General features: G+C 35.3%; 1 protein-coding gene across 1 annotated transcript in view; it reads left to right on the top strand.

The window, feature by feature from the left end:
- The first annotated feature begins 10,086 nt into the window (after positions 1-10,086).
- LOC129236272 (uncharacterized) overlaps positions 10,087-26,138 on the top strand; it is a 37,849-nt gene continuing 21,797 nt past the window's right edge. The window contains exons 1-3 of the mRNA XM_054870561.1: positions 10,087-11,149; positions 23,005-24,201; positions 24,550-24,628. Of these exons, the coding sequence (XP_054726536.1) occupies positions 10,087-11,149; positions 23,005-24,201; positions 24,550-24,628 (2,339 nt within the window). The remainder of the gene's footprint in view (positions 11,150-23,004; positions 24,202-24,549; positions 24,629-26,138) is intronic.

Below are 26,138 nucleotides of genomic sequence, written 5' to 3'. Positions count from 1 at the left end.
CTGTTGAGATTCAATTATAAATAAAATGGAAAAATGTAGTAATGGTAAGCATCGTTGAGAGAACGGCAAAAAGTGATACACACATACAAAGAAACGTATATGAAAAAATTAATTGAAATTAAATACTTGGAAAATAAAATATCTGGTTCAGCAAAAGGGGCATTTTTTGCTAATTCACTGCCAAACTCATTCGTATCGTTTCTTTATCCTATTTGGACTCTAATGCGACAGACGATATTATTAGGACTATGAATAAGTTCGTGCGGTTTTTTTTCGAAATTTGAAACTTTATTGACGTAAAATGGTTACAAATTTAATATTCAAAGTATTGTCCATCGCTTACTACTACTTTTTCCCATCTTTCTGGCAATTCACGGATTCCCTTTGTGAAAAATTCGGTCGGTTTTGCCGCAATCCACGAATCGATCCATTTTTTGACTTCATCGTAATTACGGAAGTGCTGGTCAGCCAGGCCATGTTGCATCGATCGGAAGAGATAGTAATCGGATGGCGCAAGGTCTGGACTATACGGCGGGTGGGGTAGGACATCCCATTTGAGCGTTTCTAAGTATGTTTTGACCACTTGTGCAACATGTGGCCGAGCATTGTCATGTTGCAAAATAACTTTGTCGTGTCTATTGGCGTATTGCGGCCGTTTTTCTCGCAGTGCTCGGCTCAAACGCATCAATTGTCGTCGGTAGACATCCCCCGTAATCGTTTCATTCGGTTTCAGTAGCTGATAATACACAACACCCAGCTGGTCCCACCAGATACACAGCATAACCTTCAGGCCATGAATATTCTGCGCCGACGTCGATGTTGAAGCATGGCCAGGGTATCCATACGTTGCCCGACGTTTTGGATTGTCGTAATGGACCCACTTTTCATCGCCAGTCACAATTCGATGCAAAAAACCCTTTCTTTTGTGCCGTTGAAGCAGTTGTTCGCATGCCATAAAACGGCGTTCAACGTCTCTTGGCTTCAATTCATACGGCACCCAATGGCCTACCTTTCGGATCATTCCCATGGCTTTTAAACGTTTGGAAATGGTTGATTGATCAACTCCCAAAGTTTTTGCAACCTCTTCTTGCGTTTGAGCCGGATCTTGATCGAGCAATTCCTCCAATTCGGTATCCATGAACTTTGGCGGCGCACCCTCGCGTTCTTCGTCTTCCAAGCCAAAATCACCACTTTTAAAGCGTGCAAACCACTTCTGGCACGTTCGCTCAGCTAGAGCATGCTCACCATAAACTTTCACCAAGATACGATGACTTTCGGCTGCTTTTTTCTTCATATTAAAATAATGAAGAAGAATTCCCCGCAAAAACACATTATTTGGCACGAAATTCGACATTTTCAAGTGTGGTAAAAATATTGTTGTTTACGCTTCAAATAAAAAACTTATACTGACGTTTGTGCCTTACGACAGTAGCTCTCCAATGAATGTTTGGAAATGTGGATCGATGGAATAATAATCAAGTTACGCCATCTGTTGTAAAACCGCACGAACTTATTCATAGTCCTATTAGTTCATCATAAAATACAAATATGATAATTCCACCAGAGAAAAGTATTAGGACCATTCAACTCTCGAGCTGAAATATCATTCGAAATTTATTATTAGTCTCTAGGCACCCATATATCGTAGAAAATTTAACAAGTTTGAGTATATCAAGCTGAGGTATACTCTTATTGTTGGGCATACAGGCAATGTGTCCTGAGTTGAATTTTCACTGAGAGTATTGAATATCCAAATATAAGAAAAACATTTATCTAATTGCGGCCGCCCTTCGCAAATGCAATGGCAAAACTTTTGCGTATGTCACGGTAAAGCTGCTCATAAAAATCATCTGCCATTCGAAAGCAAGGTAATACTTCAATGTAATGAATCCGAAAAACGTGAGTGCGAGGAGCTTAAGATGCTGGCTGATAGGAAAAGCGCCCGAAAAATCTACCAGAAAGTTCGGCGACTTACAGAAGATTTCAAGACCGGGGCGTTTTCCTCTAAGAACAAATAATTGAATTGTTCTTGGATTGTGTAGGGAACACTTCTTGAGCTTTTTAAAGAGTCAGTGCTGCGCATATCACAAAGAATTTGAAGAACCCGATACCCCAATCGTTGACGACGGCATTGTCTTTCCGCTGACGAGGGGAGAATTGCGATAATGCGGCTAAAGAACAACAAAGCCGCGGGCGCCGACGAACTGCCGGCTGAGCTATTCAAATATGGCGCCGAGGAGCTGGTAAGATGCATGGATCAGCTCCTATGCAAAATATGGTTGGATGAAAGCATGCCTGACGATTGGAATTTAATTCCTGCAAAACTAATACGACTATGCAAAATGACGTTGATCAATACCTGCAGCACCGTCAGAATTGGGAAAGACCTCCCTGAGCCGTTTAATACCAAAGTGGGTTTCAGACAAGGTGACTCGCTGTCATGTAACTTTCTTAACCAACTTAATCGCTCAGGCACAATTTTTTATAAGAGCGTACAATTGTTGGCGTATAACGAGGGTATTGATATCATCATGTGGGGATATACAACGAGTTGGAACCATATATCCATTAATTTTGCGACCAGAACTGCTGAGGCTTTAGTTGGTGCGTTGAAGTGATGGAAAAGGAAAATCACTCGACTTCCTCGATTCAAATGAATGTCAAACACAAAGAAATAGACCCATCTGGCTGAAACTTAGTGTGTGCTCTTCCAAGAGCTGCTACTCAATAAACATAACCTCAATTTGCGTCAGTAGTGTCTTCTCTCTGCCTTTGCACGGACTTTTCAAACGACGCTCGTATAACATCCAAAATTTGAACATTCATGCCCAAGGCATAAGTGGGACGGATATACAAAATGGCAAAAGGCTCAAGGCTTTATACATGGGTATGTTGTTATGGTGGTGTGCTCTTTATCATACCTTTATTCGGCTTTGAGCGAATTTGTCAGCTGATGGGCTAACGTTACTTGGGATATGTTTGCGAAAAAACTGAGATTGTGTTGATGATATTATAAAAAAATTAGGCAATGACACTTTGTTGCCGTCTGAACAACGACTTATTGGACGAGTGTTTGAATATTTAAATGTGAAATGATCGGCTGAAGAGTCGATGGAGAGATGAAATGTTCCACAAAAATACTTCCCGCAAAATTTAGGTTGTGGTCTTCTCAGTCGAAAACCGTTTGCGAAATACGCACAATGTAAAGGGTGTTTTTTTTAGAGGTTAGGTTTTCAAGTTGGCAATACTTTTTTCGTAGATGGTCTTTTTGACAGCTGTCACTTGATTTATGCTCTGTTTGGTTTGCCATTTCATAATGAATAGACTTACACCTGAACAACGTTTGCAAATCGTGCAAATTTATTACGAAAATAATGGTTCGGTTCGCGCGATTCGAAAATAATGGTTTTTGTTCAGCGATGAAGCTCACTTTTGGTTGAATGGGTATGTCAATAAGCAAAATTGTCGCATTTGGAGTGAACATAATCCACAAGCCATTGCTGAGACGCCGTTACATCCTCAAAAAGTCACTGTTTGGTGTGCTCTATGGGCAGAGGGAATCATTGGTCCATATTTCTTTAAAAATGAAGCCGGCCATAATGTTACAGTCAATGGAGAGCGCTATAGAGCCATGATTAATGACTTTTTCGTGCCTGAATTGGACGATGTTGATGTGGACGACCTTTGGTTCCAACAAGACGGCGCTACATGCCATACAGCCAACGCAACAATCGATTTATTGAAGGAAACTTTTGGTGAGCGCATTATCTCGCGCCGTGGACCTGTGGCGTGGCCTCCAAGATCGTGCGATATAACACCGCTGGACTATTTCTTGTGGGGCTATGTGAAGTCGCTTGTCTACGCAGCTAAGCCCGAGACGATTGACGTCTTGGAAGAGAATATTCGGCGCGTTATTGCTGACATACGGCCCCAATTGCTGCAAAAAGTGGTCGAAAATTGGGCCTCACGGCTTGAATTTATTCGAGCCAGCCGCGGCGGCCACTTGCCCGAAATCATTTTTAAAACATAATGGCAAACCCTTATCTTTATAATAAAGCTAAATTCTTGGCCATAACATAAAATTATATACGTTTTATTTCATCTTGAAAACCTAACCTCTAAAAAAAACACCCTTTAGTTGCTCACCCAGTGACCTCTACAAAAAAGCTGGCCATAAGACAAAATGTGATCTGAGCAGCAGTACTGTTGCCTATCAGATTTTAATTAAAATGAATAATCAATAAGAATGTAAGCAAATGCGTTCGATAACAAAGAGATAGGACACTTTGGCACTACAAGAAGTCGCAAGAAAAATACAAATCAGCTGCCATAGCGAACGCACCCCAGGATGATAGATTCTGCACATTGTGGACACGTGCTCTGTTTCTAACATCTGAACCTTCTTGTCACATCCACACATTTACTGCTCAATCGAATATAAATCAGTCACGGTGTCAATATTGAACAAATACTGCTAATTAGAAACAAATGTTGACAGTGTTTGTGTTAATAGGCGCCTTCTATTAGCCAAGCGTTAGCGGGTAGCGAATGGATGAAGCAACTGGCATAAATAAACATGTGTTGATAGCACTGGAAAAGAGCTGCCGAAAATTACATTTGTTTGATAGCACGTAATGAACAATAAAAAAATAGTAAGACTGCGTTCATATGGGGCAACGTTTGTTGCTTTAACTCGTTACTTGTGATGCTCGTGCTCTGTCGGTACTCTTTGTGTTCTTGTTCTTCCCAATGTTGTTGTTGACTGTAAACTAAAAACTAACAACTGCAAGAGGTGTGAACATGACGGGAACACCAAAAGATAGTTCACAAAGTTGAAACAGCAACTAGGAAAGGATGCAGATGTAGCACTAGCAAGGACATCGAGCAACTCCAACATAAATACGAGGCGTGTTTTTAAAGGAAGTACCGTTTTTAAATTACGCGTGTAGCTTCATCTGTTGGGAAGCCACACGCCAATGAACTTATATGAAATTTCATCGAAAAATGTTCTTAGGGAAGCCGTAGAGAGACTAGCCACAGACAGACTGTTACACATCTATTGGGTACCCGGACATAAGCGCATTGCAGGAAACGAAATTGTAGATGAGATTGCCAAAAGCGCTGGTTACAGACAATTCGAACAAGAAAGCGGCATACTGAAACCTTTAAATACGATATACATTGACATCGCTGCGAACATGAAAACACGGATAGACAGGAGGTGGAGTAATGTAGCCACTTGTAAAACCGCGAAAATCATGTGTACACAGAATGCAGATAAATACGCTATATTCGTACTAGCCCTGTATAGAAAGGTCAGCAGAACTATCGTAGGTATACTGACAGGCCACAATTTGCTAGCGGTACACGCATACAAGATGGGAATTGCAAACAATGATACAGGGTGGCTGATGAATTTCGCTACATTAAGAAACTCAAATAACTTTTTTTTTAGTGTATGGAATTCATTTATTTTTTTTTTCAAGTTGAAGGTCATTAAATTTTATTAAATGTAGCTTAACTAGTTTTAAAAATAATTGAATTTAAATGCCCCCCATGCTCGTTGACACAAGTGCGGCATCTTAGTAAAAAGTTGTTCATTGCTGCTTTGAGAGTTGCGACAGGAATAGCCGCAATTGTTGCCCGAATGGATTGTGTTAGTTCATCCAAATTTGTTGGCTTTGTTTTATAAACTTCTTGTTTACATAAACCCCACAAGAAAAAGTCAGGTGCAGTAAGGTCAGGCGACCTGGGGGGCCAACGAAATTCGGAGTTTCTTGAAATCAGTTTATTGGGAAATTTTCGTCGCAACTCTGTCATAACAGTCTGGGCTATGTGAGACGTTGCCCCATCTTGTTGAAACCACACAGAGTTGAAAGGAATTCTCTTTCGGCGTAGTTCTGGATAGAAAAATTCTTTCAGCATTTTCAAATAACGGTCTCCAGTAACCGTAACGGTGTGACCATTTTCTTCAAAAAAATAAGGCCCGACAATACAGCGTGAAGAAACCGCACACCACACTGTCACGCGAAGAGGATGCAATTCCGTCTCGTGGAGTATCTGTGGGTTAGAAGTACTCCATATTCGACAATTTTGTTTGTTCACATTGCCGTTTAAATCGAAATGGGCCTCATCAGACATGAAAAGGCAGTTTAACATGTTTTGGTCTTCTTCCACCATTTGCAGGATCTTCTGGCAAAATTCCAAGCGAATCGGCAAGTCTGCTGCATTCAGTTTGTTAACCATTTGAATTTTGTAGGGAAATAAGTCTAAATCTTTGTGCATTATTGTTTGCAAAGACGGCACTTCGTTTTCATTAGTTCGTTTAGTTCAAATGTCACAAACCACAATATTACCAAACCATTCACTGAATTTTCACAAACATGTAAATTCTCCTCAGTTTCTTCGTTTTCTTCGTTTGTTTTGGGGTTATTCAATAGGTGCGCTTCAACTTTTTTCCGATAGGGAGGGCGAACGACGCAATATTTTTTATTTTTCGCTTGTCATTTGTAAACTTCATTAGTATACATTTCATCATGGAACGCTACACACTTGAGCAACGATTGCAAATCGTGCAAATTTTTTATGAAAATAATCGTTCTGTTGCTGCTACTTTAAGAGCAGTACGTCCATTTTACGGTCCATTTAACAAGCCGTCCCGTTTTGGGGTTATGTGAAGTCATTGGTCTACAGTAACAAGCCGGCGACGATTTGTGAGCTGAGAGTCAATATTGAACGCGAAATTGCTGGAATTTCGGCCGATTTATGCAAAAGAGTGGTCGAAAATTGGGTTCAACGATTGGACTTCGTAAAACGTGCACGCGGTGGTCATGCAAAACAAATCGAATTTCATACTTAAATGTATATGTTCAAACTCGATAATAAAAAAAAAATTTGTTAAAAAAGTCAAACCGTTTGTGTTTTATTCAAAAAAGTTCAAAAGTTGAAGCGCTCTACTGAAAACCCCTATATTATTAACGGTTTCAGGAAGACCTTCTATATTTAATTCACCTTAAGGTAAAACCGCACCCGCTAGTAGCGAATCTGGCCGACAACTTTGCTGTTGCTTTCACATGCAAGGGAGCAGTCAAGTGGCGAATCAAAAGGGCCTACTATGAATGTATCGGAGTTTAGCTCAGTTAGGCAACGTGATTTCCAATAATATAAATTTCCAGTTTTAATTATTTTAAGATTACAAGCATTTAGGATTTTTACGCGTCTGTGATGTTCTTACACAGAATTTTTCACGATATTCAATTAATTTCCCTATTTTAATACCAACAAATAAACCTGCTGCGCTCGTGGAAATTCCCCTCTGCGTATTTGAATTTCGTTTAAAGCAGGGATGTTTTTTATCGATCTTGCACAAAATAACTCAGGTAAAGCTCATATACATACAAACGTATCTCTATTACATGATGATGTATTCACAAGTACAGATAAAGGGTGGACTAACCGCCGGTAACATGCTGACAAACTCTCAGTTGCTTCGCAGTTAAAAACAATGGCACAAACCCAGTATCACTTTAAGCTTAAGCAATGTTTCAAGTTATTGAAAAGCTGGTGTGTTAGTGATATAATGCGTATTTCAAAAAGAAATTTCAATCGAGATAATGCATCAACCAAGCCTCGGCTACGTGAATTTGTGAAATATTGTCAAATCAAGCTATGCTCGCGTTTGTTTCTTTCACTTGACTCTGATATTGCCACTGTTAGCGATGGTCTACAATTAGATCAGAGAACATGAAGCCGCCGTAAATCTGGGCAACTAAACAGTAACGGCTAAGTCTTGGAAGAATTCTGCCTAAAAACTGTTTGTAAGAGCGTAAATATTTATATATTTTTGGAAATGGCATTCCCACTTGAGTAGCCGTCATTAACCAAATCCAAGGCACTCCGTTGGCATAGAACCAACTTTTGTAAAAACTTGCGGCATAGATGCGCAAAAATATAATTTTTCCTAATGGAGCACATTTTCAACTCGATGGCAAACAAAATTAACATTTTTGGAAAACGGAAAACCATATATATCATATACTTATATATAATATTAGGTAGGTCAATGAGTTTTGCGGTTCGATGAGAAAACACAATTTTATGGTTTGAAATACACTTCCATATTTAGTATAGTCTCCCTGAACCTTAATGCTCTCGTTCCAATTTATGAATTCCATCCCTGAACTGAGAATCTGGGAGGGCTGTAAAATACGATTCCATAGCTGTTATGATCTCATCATTTGATGAAAAACACTTTCCACGCTTGAATTTTTTAGGTCTGGGAACAGATGGAAGTTGCTAAGGGCTAAATCCGGTGAATGCGGTGGATGCTTCAACAATTCTAACTTTAATTCATGGATTTTAGTCAGTGTCAAATTTAGTATTTTTCCACAAATTTATTCCTTCAACTGCTCTTAAACATTACAATGATATTCAGAATTTATTATTTTACCAGATTGCAAATAATCCACAAACGAAATCCTTTCGCATCAAAAAAACTGATGCTAATACAGGGTTTTTCAGTAAGAGCGCTTCAACTTTTGAACTTTTTTGAACAAAACACAAACGGTTTGACTTTTTTAACTAATTTTTTTTTTATTATCGAGTTTGAACATATACATTTAAGTACGAAATTCGATTTGTTTTGCATGACCACCGCGTGCACGTTTTACGAAGTCCAATCGTTGAACCCAATTTTCGACCACTCTTTTGCATAAATCGGCCGAAATTCCAGCAATTTCGCGTTCAATATTGGCTCTGAGCTCACAAATCGTCGCCGGTTTGTTACTGTAGACCAATGCCTTCACATAACCCCCTGATGCTAATACCTTTCTGGCCTCTTGGCCAATTTCTGGAACCGAACTCGTTTCGGAGCCGAAAAACCAAGTTCACACCACTATTTAGCCTCTTATTTCGATTTAGGATCATAGGAACCGACGCACAAAGTCCAATTTATTCTTTCGAAAATTCTCTAAATGTTGCTGAGAAAGTCGCATTCATTTTCTTCCATTGTTAGCGAATGCGACACCCGTTGTGTACACAGCTTTCTGAAACCCAAAATTGCTTATACTGCCCATTGAGATGCCTAGGGCTTCTACTAAATCTCTTTCAGTCACTCGACGATTTTCCAAAAGGATATCCTGTATTTTTTCTACGATTTCTGGTGTTGCTATTGTTGCTGTTTTTGGACGATAGATTTTGACATGGCCGACTCCGAACGGCAAATGATGTTTTATGAGGGTTTCATGGCAGAACTGCCTGCCAAAGGGGACCGCTATTAGAAAAAAATTGTTTCATCATTAGTGTTTCACGCACTTCCGAATAGGAGTCACACACCAACGGCTACAAAACCGACACATACTTCTAGAAAAACTCACACACATCAAGAGCACGAGGCGAGTGGTTGTGGTTTCTGGAAGGGCGCAAAAATATTTAACTTCATTTTTTGAAAATTTCGGCATATTTAAAACTGAGCTCATGACTACCCACCCTTTACGTAAACCTTCATTTGTGATAATATTGGTGTGCTTGCGTTCAATTGTGCTGAGATAAACAAAGGACTCGTTAGTCACAGGTACAAATGCGAACTTCATAAATAAGAGCTCTGAGTTGAAGTCTGCGCTCAGCGCATTGGTCGCATTAGAAATTCTGAAGAGAGGTCGAGAGACTGGAGCACAATTAAACACATGCATACCTAAAGGCGTACATACAAACGCATGCACACGTACACGAAATGATTCATGAAGTTAACATATTGCTGGCTTCGCCCTTACTCTATTCCCTACAAACTATGCAGACCAGACTGAGGGTTGAAACAGGCATGAGCGTGGACGTTGATTTAGTTTAGATTTTTGTAACGTACGCGTTGTTTGATTCTGAAAGTCACCGGAGTATTGTTGTGCCGTTTTGAAGTGATTGGAATTGACGTTTATAGCGCACGGCTTGGTTTAAACGACAATTTCGTGCGTGAAACGTTTCTATGCGGATTTTTATTTAAATTCATTTATTTATGTGCTATACGACACACTAGTAAACGCATCTTATTTTGTATGGTGATTCAAGAGAAATAAAAAAAATTCAAAACTTGAAATGGAACGTCGGCGAGCTCATCGCGCATATGTCAAATTGCTCAGCCATAAGAAAGAGGCACGAGAAAGGCGCAAATACAAGCAGCAAAATGAAAATCGACTGCACCACAAAAATAGTGACGCGGAAGGTGATGCTGAGGCATCAACATCAACAACCAGTATTGATTTCGTCAATGCGTCTGATTCGTCTGTCAGTGACGGTTTCAACTCGTTGCATCGTTCACGCTCGATACGCGCTTCCTTTCGACTGCTCAAAGATAAATTGCATCAGACGCGACAAAATGCTTTTCAATCACCATTCAAATTACACACCCACTTGACTTTGCGACGCAAGGGTGGAGATAGTGTCAACACCACCAACAAGACAACGACAGCAGCGCGTCTGGTCGACGAAATGGATACAGTTCACGCATTGAGACGACCCCTGATGCAATCGAACAAGCGAGAGGGAAACGCCATTCAAGCGGTTGGCTGTGATGGAGCAGAGAAGAGGACTGCGCCTGGTGCATCGACGCATTTCTGTAAACAACACGAGTGCACTACTGTGCCGCGACGCTGCAAAGAGTGTAAAACAAGTGAAATTGAACTCCTCATGGCGGGGCTTCCGCTAAGCGGGCACGCGGCAGAGCCCAATTTTGTGTCCGCCAAATTGCGTGTGCCCCGCAAAGCATGCAAATTATTACAAATACCAGAGTCATATTGTCTGAAGTATCTGAGTGAGCAGCAGCAGCAGCAGCAAAACGCGCCGAGCAGACCCACTAAATCCAGTGTAAAATTGTCAGCGACAGATGCATCAGCTCTCAAGTTAACCGCAACTGCAACCGCAACCGCAACCACAACAATAACAAATCAAAAATCGGCACTTTGGGCGAATATAGCAGCGTCGGCGACAATGTCGGTGACCGATGGGCACGAGCAGAACTTCGAAGAGAAAAGTATTGCGCTTGCAAGCGTCGTGCGAGTAAAAGATACGACTGCACTACAGATTAGTAGCAACGGCATTTATGGGACAACGCGCATGCGCACTGCGACGATAAGGAAACCTGTGCCGTATCTGAATAGTCGTAGGTGTACAAAAACAATAGTAGATAAGTTGTATGCAATATTTATCTCTCACGAACGTGCTTTGAATGTATAAGTGTGTGTTTGTGCTTAAAAAATTTGCAAAGTATAAAAAGCTTATTACCACTGTGACAGCCTGCATATAAACATTTGGCAAACCAGCTACCTAAAGTTGAGTTGAGTTTCTTCACTTAAGCGAAAACCATCTTACACTTAACAAAATCAAGTTTTTGCGGAGATATTAAAAAAATATATATCAAAAGTATTTTAAAACAATTTTAACTATTTCTGCTATAGGTATTTTGCTCTAAATGCTTGGAGATTTCAGATAAATATTTTCTTATAAGTATTTTTGCTTTGACCAACGAGATACTCAGTGAAAAAGTCTTAACTTAGTTTATTTAACATTTCATTCGTCCAGCACAAGTTTGCACCTCTCAAATGGCTTTTGAAATGATAAAATGCGCCTATACTGCAACCAGGCTTTGTTTCATGATCACTTCCATAAACTCAGCAGACTCCTGCCGAGAGTGCACCAAGCTGCAAGGCTCAAGAATTTTGAGAAATCGTAGTGGGCCAACCCACATTCCTCGGCTCGCAGAGCCACAGCTTAAACTATATCAAACTCGAATTGAAATTGATCCTATTAAGAAGATTTTGAATATTATTTGAACAGATAGAAACCAAGCTCGGCTTTCATATTACGGTACTTTTAAAATTTTCAGAATGTGATATTGCATTAAATAAAAAAGAAAAATGGGAAAAAATGGAATAGGCGATGATTTAGATTTAGCTGCAAAATATCGAAAAACTGACATTTTTATACGATCCCACATATTATATATAGGTACAAAATCTATCGCAAAAGTTCCCGTACTGCCGAGTTTTTATAAACGAGTTAAGATAACGTTGATTTGCTTCCCGACGAGGCCCGAGTGGAACTGTTAAAACACAGAACTGAATAAAGTAAAACAACTTTGGCAAAATCTTGTATTAGTTCTCCTAATTTTTCACCAGTTCTGGAACTTGTTATCTAAAAACTTCCAATGAAGCAGCGCTATGCCGAATGTTTATCTCTGTAAAAATTTCAAAAATTAGTTTTTTAACCAAACAAAACCAGTATAATTGTGTAGAAAAGTAGAAAAAGTAGAACTACCTTCTGCCTGTTCACTTCTCGACAGGTTCGCATTTGTACGAGAAAATGTAGAACTTTTGTAAGGTAGAACTTTGTTTCCGCAATTAATAATTTCGATGTGAGGTATCGTTAGAGTTTCGACACGTCTGCTTAAGATCCTTCAACGTATTTTATTGTATTAGGTGAAGTAAAAAGTTCTCAATGTCATTCCGCTTTCATTAGGGCTAAACTCTCATAAAGAATTTTCTATAACTCGAAATGTATGTGGATGCTGAGGGAAGAAAATTAATCAAATTTAAAATTAGTTTAATGTAAAGCGAAAAAATCAATTAAATTATATGTATATGGCCCCAAAATGTATAGTATGCTTTATTATTGGAAGGAGGATGCATATGTTGATGAAGAAAATGATAAAGGCAAATAAAGATAAAGATAAAGGGGATGATAAAGGGGATGATAAAGGGGATGATAAAGATAAAGATAAAGATAAAGATAAAGATAAAGATAAAGATAAAGATAAAGATAAAGATAAAGATAAAGATAAAGATAAAGATAAAGATAAAGATAAAGATAAAGATAAAGATAAAGATAAAGATAAAGATAAAGATAAAGATAAAGATAAAGATAAAGATAAAGATAAAGATAAAGATAAAGATAAAGATAAAGATAAAGATAAAGATAAAGATAAAGATAAAGATAAAGATAAAGATAAAGATAAAGATAAAGATAAAGATAAAGATAAAGATAAAGATAAAGATAAAGATAAAGATAAAGATAAAGATAAAGATAAAGATAAAGATAAAGATAAAGATAAAGATAAAGATAAAGATAAAGATAAAGATAAAGATAAAGATAAAGATAAAGATAAAGATAAAGATAAAGATAAAGATAAAGATAAAGATAAAGATAAAGATAAAGATAAAGATAAAGATAAAGATAAAGATAAAGATAAAGATAAAGATAAAGATAAAGATAAAGATAAAGATAAAGATAAAGATAAAGATAAAGATAAAGATAAAGATAAAGATAAAGATAAAGATAAAGATAAAGATAAAGATAAAGATAAAGATAAAGATAAAGATAAAGATAAAGATAAAGATAAAGATAAAGATAAAGATAAAGATAAAGATAAAGATAAAGATAAAGATAAAGATAAAGATAAAGATAAAGATAAAGATAAAGATAAAGATAAAGATAAAGATAAAGATAAAGATAAAGATAAAGATAAAGATAAAGATAAAGATAAAGATAAAGATAAAGATAAAGATAAAGATAAAGATAAAGATAAAGATAAAGATAAAGATAAAGATAAAGATAAAGATAAAGATAAAGATAAAGATAAAGATAAAGATAAAGATAAAGATAAAGATAAAGATAAAGATAAAGATAAAGATAAAGATAAAGATAAAGATAAAGATAAAGATAAAGATAAAGATAAAGATAAAGATAAAGATAAAGATAAAGATAAAGATAAAGATAAAGATAAAGATAAAGATAAAGATAAAGATAAAGATAAAGATAAAGATAAAGATAAAGATAAAGATAAAGATAAAGATAAAGATAAAGATAAAGATAAAGATAAAGATAAAGATAAAGATAAAGATAAAGATAAAGATAAAGATAAAGATAAAGATAAAGATAAAGATAAAGATAAAGATAAAGATAAAGATAAAGATAAAGATAAAGATAAAGATAAAGATAAAGATAAAGATAAAGATAAAGATAAAGATAAAGATAAAGATAAAGATAAAGATAAAGATAAAGATAAAGATAAAGATAAAGATAAAGATAAAGATAAAGATAAAGATAAAGATAAAGATAAAGATAAAGATAAAGATAAAGATAAAGATAAAGATAAAGATAAAGATAAAGATAAAGATAAAGATAAAGATAAAGATAAAGATAAAGATAAAGATAAAGATAAAGATAAAGATAAAGATAAAGATAAAGATAAAGATAAAGATAAAGATAAAGATAAAGATAAAGATAAAGATAAAGATAAAGATAAAGATAAAGATAAAGATAAAGATAAAGATAAAGATAAAGATAAAGATAAAGATAAAGATAAAGATAAAGATAAAGATAAAGATAAAGATAAAGATAAAGATAAAGATAAAGATAAAGATAAAGATAAAGATAAAGATAAAGATAAAGATAAAGATAAAGATAAAGATAAAGATAAAGATAAAGATAAAGATAAAGATAAAGATAAAGATAAAGATAAAGATAAAGATAAAGATAAAGATAAAGATAAAGATAAAGATAAAGATAAAGATAAAGATAAAGATAAAGATAAAGATAAAGATAAAGATAAAGATAAAGATAAAGATAAAGATAAAGATAAAGATAAAGATAAAGATAAAGATAAAGATAAAGATAAAGATAAAGATAAAGATAAAGATAAAGATAAAGATAAAGATAAAGATAAAGATAAAGATAAAGATAAAGATAAAGATAAAGATAAAGATAAAGATAAAGATAAAGATAAAGATAAAGATAAAGATAAAGATAAAGATAAAGATAAAGATAAAGATAAAGATAAAGATAAAGATAAAGATAAAGATAAAGATAAAGATAAAGATAAAGATAAAGATAAAGATAAAGATAAAGATAAAGATAAAGATAAAGATAAAGATAAAGATAAAGATAAAGATAAAGATAAAGATAAAGATAAAGATAAAGATAAAGATAAAGATAAAGATAAAGATAAAGATAAAGATAAAGATAAAGATAAAGATAAAGATAAAGATAAAGATAAAGATAAAGATAAAGATAAAGATAAAGATAAAGATAAAGATAAAGATAAAGATAAAGATAAAGATAAAGATAAAGATAAAGATAAAGATAAAGATAAAGATAAAGATAAAGATAAAGATAAAGATAAAGATAAAGATAAAGATAAAGATAAAGATAAAGATAAAGATAAAGATAAAGATAAAGATAAAGATAAAGATAAAGATAAAGATAAAGATAAAGATAAAGATAAAGATAAAGATAAAGATAAAGATAAAGATAAAGATAAAGATAAAGATAAAGATAAAGATAAAGATAAAGATAAAGATAAAGATAAAGATAAAGATAAAGATAAAGATAAAGATAAAGATAAAGATAAAGATAAAGATAAAGATAAAGATAAAGATAAAGATAAAGATAAAGATAAAGATAAAGATAAAGATAAAGATAAAGATAAAGATAAAGATAAAGATAAAGATAAAGATAAAGATAAAGATAAAGATAAAGATAAAGATAAAGATAAAGATAAAGATAAAGATAAAGATAAAGATAAAGATAAAGATAAAGATAAAGATAAAGATAAAGATAAAGATAAAGATAAAGATAAAGATAAAGATAAAGATAAAGATAAAGATAAAGATAAAGATAAAGATAAAGATAAAGATAAAGATAAAGATAAAGATAAAGATAAAGATAAAGATAAAGATAAAGATAAAGATAAAGATAAAGATAAAGATAAAGATAAAGATAAAGATAAAGATAAAGATAAAGATAAAGATAAAGATAAAGATAAAGATAAAGATAAAGATAAAGATAAAGATAAAGATAAAGATAAAGATAAAGATAAAGATAAAGATAAAGATAAAGATAAAGATAAAGATAAAGATAAAGATAAAGATAAAGATAAAGATAAAGATAAAGATAAAGATAAAGATAAAGATAAAGATAAAGATAAAGATAAAGATAAAGATAAAGATAAAGATAAAGATAAAGATAAAGATAAAGATAAAGATAAAGATAAAGATAAAGATAAAGATAAAGATAAAGATAAAGATAAAGATAAAGATAAAGATAAAGATAAAGATAAAGATAAAGATAAAGATAAAGATAAAGATAAAGATAAAGATAAAGATAAAGATAAAGATAAAGATAAAGATAAAGATAAAGATAAAGATAAAGATAAAGATAAAGATAAAGATAAAGATAAAGATAAAGATAAAGATAAAGATAAAGATAAAGATAAAGATAAAGATAAAGATAAAGATAAAGATAAAGATAAAGATAAAGATAAAGATAAAGATAAAGATAAAGATAAAGATAAAGATAAAGATAAAGATAAAGATAAAGATAAAGATAAAGATAAAGATAAAGATAAAGATAAAGATAAAGATAAAGATAAAGATAAAGATAAAGATAAAGATAAAGATAAAGATAAAGATAAAGATAAAGATAAAGATAAAGATAAAGATAAAGATAAAGATAAAGATAAAGATAAAGATAAAGATAAAGATAAAGATAAAGATAAAGATAAAGATAAAGATAAAGATAAAGATAAAGATAAAGATAAAGATAAAGATAAAGATAAAGATAAAGATAAAGATAAAGATAAAGATAAAGATAAAGATAAAGATAAAGATAAAGATAAAGATAAAGATAAAGATAAAGATAAAGATAAAGATAAAGATAAAGATAAAGATAAAGATAAAGATAAAGATAAAGATAAAGATAAAGATAAAGATAAAGATAAAGATAAAGATAAAGATAAAGATAAAGATAAAGATAAAGATAAAGATAAAGATAAAGATAAAGATAAAGATAAAGATAAAGATAAAGATAAAGATAAAGATAAAGATAAAGATAAAGATAAAGATAAAGATAAAGATAAAGATAAAGATAAAGATAAAGATAAAGATAAAGATAAAGATAAAGATAAAGATAAAGATAAAGATAAAGATAAAGATAAAGATAAAGATAAAGATAAAGATAAAGATAAAGATAAAGATAAAGATAAAGATAAAGATAAAGATAAAGATAAAGATAAAGATAAAGATAAAGATAAAGATAAAGATAAAGATAAAGATAAAGATAAAGATAAAGATAAAGATAAAGATAAAGATAAAGATAAAGATAAAGATAAAGATAAAGATAAAGATAAAGATAAAGATAAAGATAAAGATAAAGATAAAGATAAAGATAAAGATAAAGATAAAGATAAAGATAAAGATAAAGATAAAGATAAAGATAAAGATAAAGATAAAGATAAAGATAAAGATAAAGATAAAGATAAAGATAAAGATAAAGATAAAGATAAAGATAAAGATAAAGATAAAGATAAAGATAAAGATAAAGATAAAGATAAAGATAGAGATAAAGATAGAGATAAAGATAGAGATAAAGATAGAGATAAAGATAGAGATAAAGATAGAGATAAAGATAGAGATAAAGATAGAGATAAAGATAGAGATAAAGATAGAGATAAAGATAGAGATAAAGATAGAGATAAAGATAGAGATAAAGATAGAGATAAAGATAGAGATAAAGATAGAGATAAAGATAGAGATAAAGATAAAGATAAAGATAAAGATAAAGATAAAGATAAAGATAAAGATAAAGATAAAGATAAAGATAAAGATAAAGATAAAGATAAAGATAAAGATAGAGATAAAGATAAAGATAAAGATAAAGATAAAGATAAAGATAAAGTAAAGATAAAGATAAAGATAAAGATAAAGATAAAGATAAAGATAAAGATAAAGATAAAGAGAAAGATAAAGAGAAAGATAAAGATAAAGATAAAGATAAAGATAAAGATAAAGATAAAGATAAAGATAAAGATAAAGATAAAGATAAAGTAAAGATAAAGATAAAGAGAAAGAGAAAGAGAAAGAGAAAGAGAAAGAGAAAGAGAAAGAGAAAGAGAAAGAGAAAGAGAAAGATTAAGACTAAGATTAAGATTAAGATTAAAATAAAGATAAAGACAGGGATGAAGATAAAACTTTGTGATATCCCACCACTGGCCGAACACTAGCGTATTCTTAATTTAGAGGCTCTAAGCAGTTTTCCCATCAATTTCCGCTCCTAGGTAATGTCAGATGTGCTCACATGTCGTTCCTACTTCACGATTTCTATGATTTGATCAACATTTTTGCCGATTGGTCTGTCAGAATGGAGTCATTCAAATCACCGTTTTTTTCCTATTTTCGCCCTATTACATTCAATGGAATGTTGAACACCACAAGTTTTATTGGCCGACTTCTTTGACTTTTCACCTTGGTCGTAGTGGTGCGGAAGAATATATCGAACTGTTTCTTTTCTTACCTTTATTTTTGCATGCTGTAAGGCGCAATGGGCTTTTTACTATTATAGCAACGTTGCCTTTAAATCGTTCTATAATATTACCTTATTCAATGTTTTCATCATGAGACATGACTCACTACAGTCATCTAGTGGAAAGCGTTCAGAACTTTTTACCTCACCTAATGTTTACGGCATTTAAGAGTATTATTGCAATAGTAAGGAAGTATCTGTTTTCGTTTATTTTCTTTTGTAAAACATGTGCCTTCTATTCGACATATATTTTGCAGGTGCTATAAAAGCGATAGTAAATCCTTGAAGAATCTGCCGATTGGTGGGTGCCTGCGTTCACCTGGCGCATTATTACGCCAAAAATCCTTTCACACACTCAACGAGTTGACTCGCTTCTGTCAGACAACCAGTTGCAGTGCGCGATCGCCCGATGTAACGAAAAAGTGCAAGAATCGGTCAAGCACAGGTGCGGGGCATGGTAAGGAGAAATTCATATCTTGGTCGCATGTGTACACGTACACCAATCGAATGATTCCGCTACAAAAGGCACACAGCTTCAAGCCAAACTCACCTCGCCAATTCTGAAAAGAAAAATACAGAAAAATATATACATAAATACTCTTACATACTCATACACTTAAACGCATTCAACTCACGCTTATCAAAGCACCCACATGCCGAAGGTGTAAGGCATGTTACATATTTACATGCTCATGAATATTTTTTTCGCAATTTGCTCATTCATATAACTGAAAAATTCTAGGTAAAGGGAATTCCACTGCATTGACTCGGTGAAGTGTTCTAAATTCAATTGGAAACAGCACCTGCATCGACTTGATTTTATTGCTCATACTTGCATAACTGCAATAGTCACATTACCGCATACAAACGCACACCCACACACACACGCACACTCCATGTATATACACAGCTATTCATATATATACATATATAATGCGAGCCTACAAACATGCACATACATACATCTTTTATCCTTAATTAAAATAATCAACCAAATGAAATAATATTTAAGACCTATGCATCATACTGCCGTATACTTATAGTACCGCTTGAAATTATTCGTGAATGTAAAAGTAAAGAAATGTGATTAGAATTCTTTATGCATCGAGTATCCCATTAAGAACGCTTATATAGGAATTAGAACAACAACGCAGGGTTTATTTGAAAATGTCTGTTTTCCTGCATTTTAGTAAAGAATGCAGGCGTGGAGGTAATGTAGGGAATGCAGTATCCGATAAGTGGTCGTGTCTTGACGCTGGCCCTTTTTACAACATTTTCGAACATTTTTGACGGCATTTTGGCAAAGTGGCTTGGTGACGTATCGAATCTCGTCTTTGGATGCTGAAACTGTTATCGGTTTCTTTTGAAACACACCAATGAATGAAATACGGCAATGTTAAATCGCATGATCTCGTGGGTCAGTTCACATCGCCGTGAAGCGAAATACTTTTGCTTTTTTCCCCTAAGGGGAAATTTATGCCACTCCATAAAAATGTACGTACATAATGTCACCGTACGTACCAAACAAACGCTCGGGTGGGATGCGTTCAAGGCTCACTTAGCTCTACAAAACGTAGAAATTCTGTTTGTTGATAGAAGAAATATGCGAAATATTCAGAATATAATTTTTGTTTTTTTGAAAAACCAGCATCCACTTGTTGTTGCTGTAACATCCATTTTGTGCTCCGTCAACGCTACGCATAATCAACTAGATGAAGATGAAGATGAAGCTTCGAACGTTGTAAGAACTAAATCTTATAGACATAAAACTTCATATTGTCAGTCGTAACTCGCTGTTAACTGTTTGATGAACGTCTCATTTGCTGAGAATGATATCTAATCGAGTTTGCACAGTTCTGGTTAACGCTCTCATTAACTGGTGTAACATTACCTTCTTCTTCTTGATTGGAGTGATAACCGCTTAAGCGATTTCGGCCGAGTTTAATAAGTCATGTCTTTCTCGTGCTAACTGACACCAGTAGGACACATCAAGCGAAGCCAAGTCTTTCTCCACCTGATTTTTCCAACGTAGAGCAGGCCTTCCTCTTCCTCTGCTACCACCAGCTGGTGGACATTAGTCCATTGTACTGCACCTTTTTAATTTTCTTTAAATCCACCAAGGAGTCAAGGTGGTCGCTTCATAACACATCAGTGAAAAAGACCTCAAGCCTGATTCCGGGTGGACGCACAGAAAGTGGTCCGCCGTCTCATCCTCCTCTCCACATGCTGGGCAGAGTGGACTGTTTGAGACGTTTACCTTTTCTGTGATTCACCCATAGAAAGTGGCCAGTGATCAGTCCAACCAGCTGCCTACAGTACTTTTTGCTTCATGATAGGAGGATCTGCGCCTCTCTCAGTCTGCCAAGCTCGCTTGTGAGTTGAAGTATCCCGTTTGCTTACCGTTTGCTTTGATGGCTGTTGAATTATTTCTTCCTACTTGCCATCTGAAAATGGAAGAACGCATTTTTAAACTTAAAAATAAAACTAAAATATTATAAAATAACACATGTGCTGAAAAGTCCCGGGCTTAATGAAGAAGACACGGGGAAAAAAATCCATAGAAAAGCGCTGCTTTTTTTAATTTTCGCCTCTAACAATCTTCAAAATTTTTTTTCAACGCTAGCTACGGTCTTTTGCCGTCTTTTTGGTAATATCTTAATTTTTAATTCCTGGTTGAAAAACTTATCGCATTCTTAAGTTATCCCCGAGTGGACCAAATTGTTTGCCGCCACATAAGAAAGGAAGTGCTGCTTAGCCAGGCTATGCACCAAATATCGAAATGAAGAATAATCGAGCTTTATAGGAGGTGCGGTAAGACTTCCTACTTCAGGAAAGTGTATGTCTTTGTTGCCTGTGATATATCGCGTGATTTTTTAAGAGCTTGAGAACTTAAAATGACAATATTTACAAAACAGAAAAACAGGTATTTTTCTTATAAACTGGTAGATATTTATTTATTTATTGAATTAAATTTATAATAAATTATATAATTTATTAGTTAGGTTACAGCGCAAGCTATCACGGCTATTGGGTGTAACTGGTAGATAATTTCATGGCATTTAATTTTTTAATATGATAGCCGGCATATGTCCTCCGCGGCTACGAGTTACATGGTCCATTCGATCAGTGAAATGTTTGACTACTTTTTCCAAGAAATCTGAATAATAAATATAAATGAGCCCAATCAACAAATATTCGAAACAAGCTGTAGCTGTATTTTAAAGCAACGTAAGCGAAGATCTTTACGTTAAATATTCCATGTAGTCGAAAGTCAAAAGCCAACAAGTTGAGAACAAGTACGAGATTTCAGCGTCTTCTGCAATTCTTCCTTATTCGGCATATGTATATCCGCTGTTGCTACGACTTACATGGTCCATTCGCTGATATTTAAAAAAACAATGATAATAATTGGCGTGTGCACTTCTATTAGGTGTTTGGCCGAGCTCCTCCTCCACTTGTGGTGTGTATCTTGATTTTGTTCTACAAATGGAGATACCTACAGTTTTAAGCTGACTCTGAACGGCAAATGTTTTTTATGTGGACCTTTTTCATGGCCGAAATATACACCGAGGTTCGCTATTAGAATAACCTTTTTCTATTATTTGATGTTTATACACGAAGATTCGAGCCTACGCACTCCCGAATGGTAGTCACGATTAATTTTTGGTAACAAAAGCGCTCGGTGAATGGAGAGCTTCTTCTTCATTTCGAAAGAAATGAGAACCGATGATGCCGCCAGCGTGTAAACCGCACATAAAATGCACAAATCGCTCTATGAACTTCGGGAACAGATTGATTTTTTTTTTTAATTTATTTATTATTTGTCAAAGTAAATTTCCACAATTTGGAAGCGTTTTTCTGGCATTAAACGTTTCATATTGACTTGCCAATTCCTCACTGAACAGAAATGCCAACCTAGTTTACCATTCTCAGCTGTTAAAACATAGTTATCGTTATCGGTACATAGGTCTCCCGTTATATGTAGGTCCTCATATGGCAGTGACTCGCATTCTGTCTCGTCTCACCACAAGTTTCGACATATTCAACACATCTCACGTGATAATATTTCATAGTTGTAATGGTTTTTTGTAAGCGCCTTCCTTTCTTTGGTTGTAGCCACGTTGGCTATGGTCGAGCTACTTACATTTGTAGTATGAATCACAAGGTTGTCAAAACTTTAGTTCTTTTCGAAACTGAAATCTGGTCGTATGCTGCTTAACCCTTTTACTCCGCGGATTATTGCGTCGAATGGCATCTATTGCGAAGCCACGGTTTTCTTTTAATAGAGCGAACACATACATAAATCAACCAATCATTCATATAATTTTGGTATTTTTACTCTAATGTTATGTTTTATGGCAAAAATATGGGCTTGGTATTCGATTATTGCGCTCAACATAACATTTCTAAGCTTGGTTAACTTTTTCAAAAAATGTATTTAATTTATGGCACACATTATCACATTACTTTTGTATTTTTTATTTCCCTTTAACCAACGCTTATCGGTTTTATTTTTCATTTCGCTTCATTTTTCTTTTATACCACATTTTCATATCGCTACATATAATTTCAGTTTCGATAAATTCAATTTATATCTACATACATTTTTTATAATTTTCAAATCTTTTTTTTTTGCATTCTTTTGTTTGGCATTGTAAACAGACAACATTTTGCCGCATAGCTTAACACTCGATCGTGCCAGTTGGCGCAAGGTGCGTGCCGATAAGCGCCACGAAGCAGAAGCAGCAGAAGACGGTAGTGGTGGTGTAGGCAGTAACTATTATTTCGTTGATAACACAGCTGGTGCTGGTGCTGATGCTGATGCTGATGCTGATAACGACAGCGATAACGACGATGGGGGATTTGTAGTGGCCGATACCGATGACGAGGGCGTTGTAGTGTTGAGACGCGCATTATCTGTGCCCGATAAAAACAGTAGCTGTAACAGAAGCAACAATAACAATAAATATAACAATAACAGTAATAGTAATAATAACAACAATAACTATATAATCGATAACCCTAAAGACCGCTGTTACACCTTGGTACGTGCCCAGACAGCGGGTTCACTACAACAACAGCAACAAGAGCAAACACATAGCAACGCAATACAGCTGCCTGCGGCGGTTGGTGGCGATAGTGGTGAATGCGGCTTGGATTCCGCAAATACTTTCCGTTGGTCTGAGCAGTGGATACCTAATGTCGCCGTAGCTAAGATACGCACCGCTATCTCTTGTACGTCCAATGATTTGCGGGAGCTGGAATTTCTATTGCCGCAAATCGGAATCACAACAACAACCACTACTACAACAACAGAAAGTGTGCACCAAAGCAACACAGCAAAAATGGCCACAACAATGCCATTATGTGCCTCCAACAACAACAACAACAACAATAATAACGGTAATAGTAATAACAAAATACTGAAGATGACCGCGGATAAGCAGCGAAACAATGTCAGCGGTGGAGGTAGCGGTAATTTGAGTGTGACACGGCAGGCGCGTAACGGCATAGCCATACACAAGCAAATGCCATCCACACAAGCGCAGACACAGACACAGCCATCCAAGCAGCCGAAAATTAATGTCAACGAATCAATGGAATTAGCGGTGAAACCATCAAATTTGGCCATTTATCGCCACTCGGCGCATGTGCGCACTAAAATAAATGGCAGCAGCGGTGTTATTGTCGCTGCCACTGCCACTGCTTATAATGGTTCCGGTAGCAACAATGGCAATGACCATGTCGGTGCCGCCAATTGTGGCAACACACCGTATCGCAGTAAAATGTCTAAGAAACAATTGAAGTTGGCGCAAGCTCAGCTGGACAAATTGAATCAGATTAATTTGCATCAACATGGTATGCTAGCCTAAAAGCAGGCAATAAATTCTCTCAAATACATATAAGCGCTACGTACATTCATATGTAGCGCATGTAGTGGTGTATATATTATTAGATAAATGCAACTAACTTTCACTAATCCTTTAGTTACTTCTTAGAATCAACGCTTAAGCTCACTGGCTTAGACATAGAGGTGTTAAATTTACTGCCTCTTCTTCTTCTCAACCTTTTTAGAGGCTTTCGAGCAATTTTACATTTCCGCTAACGTTTTCACTAAAACTAATCCCATATAATATATTACAATATATTTTATTTAATTTTTCCTTGGCTCATAAAATTAATCACTTATTTGTTTTCTTGCTTTAGCTCTGTTTTCAGCGGTCGAGCATGGGCATCTGGACAAAGCGCGCACGATTCTCGAATCAACCGATGTGGATGTCAATAGGTGAGTGTCACGCATTGTATTTGCATGAAATTAGCTATTAGGGATACATTTTCTTTAATTTTTATTAAATCTTAACACCACTGTTGTAATCGGAGCACTATAAAAGCCACTATATGGTCCCAGGTACTAGCCACACTCCAAGGCCCACTCCAACGGCATTCTGTTATAAAAAAATTAACTTAAACAACTCTCTGCTAATCAAAGTCGACGTAAAAAGCTGCAGCCAACCCTTCAAGAATTTATGCAATAGTGTGTGTTAATCTATATTAATAGAGCCCCCATTTCTACACAGTTCGTAACAGCAGTCTGACAGCCAAACTGTAAGAATTCCAAGCAGTTAGCAAATGGGCCAGAAAACCAATACAATGCAGATCTGATCGGATATCAATGAAAAATATCTAAATCTCTTATATCACTTGACAGTTTCTGCGTTGGTTTGCGAGTGAGCTTCCTCTCCAAGAACTTTTTTCGCAACTGCAGGTTTCAGCTCAGTGTAGTTCACACTGGGTGTCACTTCCGCCGACCGAGGTCTTTTGGAAGACACAGACGCAGAAAGGCCGGCAGAGCCACATAAGGGTTTATTCCGCATGAGCCTTACCCGCCGCTTTCTTCTTTCCCTCCTTGCCACGCTCATCGATTTCCCGACTTCTTTGGGAGGTCGTGCCGCCATCGCGGTGACCTCACAACTCAGGCTCTCCGAAGCTGGGAAACGTTTTTTTTATAGTTTCTGAAGAAGAGCAAATTGCAATAGCAATCCCCGCCTCCTCCAGAATGCGCTCGTACAGCCGAGACAACTGCGGAATGGTTGGGGCCTCCAGAACCCATGCCTCTGCCGCCGAAGCGGGTGGATTGCTATTTATGTGATTTCCACCTGGAGTACTAATCTTGCTGTTATCCATTAACGATGAAGATTGTAATTCGGTACTCCTCCCTAGCCAGTTTGTATCGCGAATGGCACCCTGATTCTATGCTAACTTTGAGTCATCACACGAGTGTTGAACCTATCCCATCAGGGAAGGCCACTCGTGTGATGCCAGGGCTTCCCTATCCATCACCTGGGACGCGCTCGATAGGAGATAAGGCAACTATTCACGGGCTTTGCCTTTCTTTTTTTTTTGTTTTTTTTTTTGTCGGGTCAAACTACCACGTACAGCACTCAGAAAACATTAAGTCCATTGTGCTGTACTCGGGTTCTCTTTTTAATTTTCTTTACATCTACCTGACGTCCGAAGAACTCTGAGTAGATCTTATGGATCTCATCCTCCTGTCCACATCTTGAGTAGAGTGCACCATCTGTGATGCCTACCCTTTCCATGTACTTCAGTCCCTTCTGCTTAATGATTCGAAGATTTGCGACAGTCGGTCGGACATGGCAGGTAACATCAGTTTAGTCCCTCTGCAGCCTCTCTCAACCTGCCAAGCTCGCTTGTGGAATTTAATGGCTGCTGAAGGGAAGAACAGGATGCAGGTGAAAGAAGTTGGCCTCAGAGCTCATCCCTGCTAAAGAATA

Source organism: Anastrepha obliqua, chromosome 1, assembly GCF_027943255.1.
Source record: "Anastrepha obliqua isolate idAnaObli1 chromosome 1, idAnaObli1_1.0, whole genome shotgun sequence".
Taxonomy (NCBI): Eukaryota; Metazoa; Arthropoda; class Insecta; order Diptera; family Tephritidae; genus Anastrepha; species Anastrepha obliqua.
This window is presented reverse-complemented; position numbering and strand designations above follow the sequence as displayed.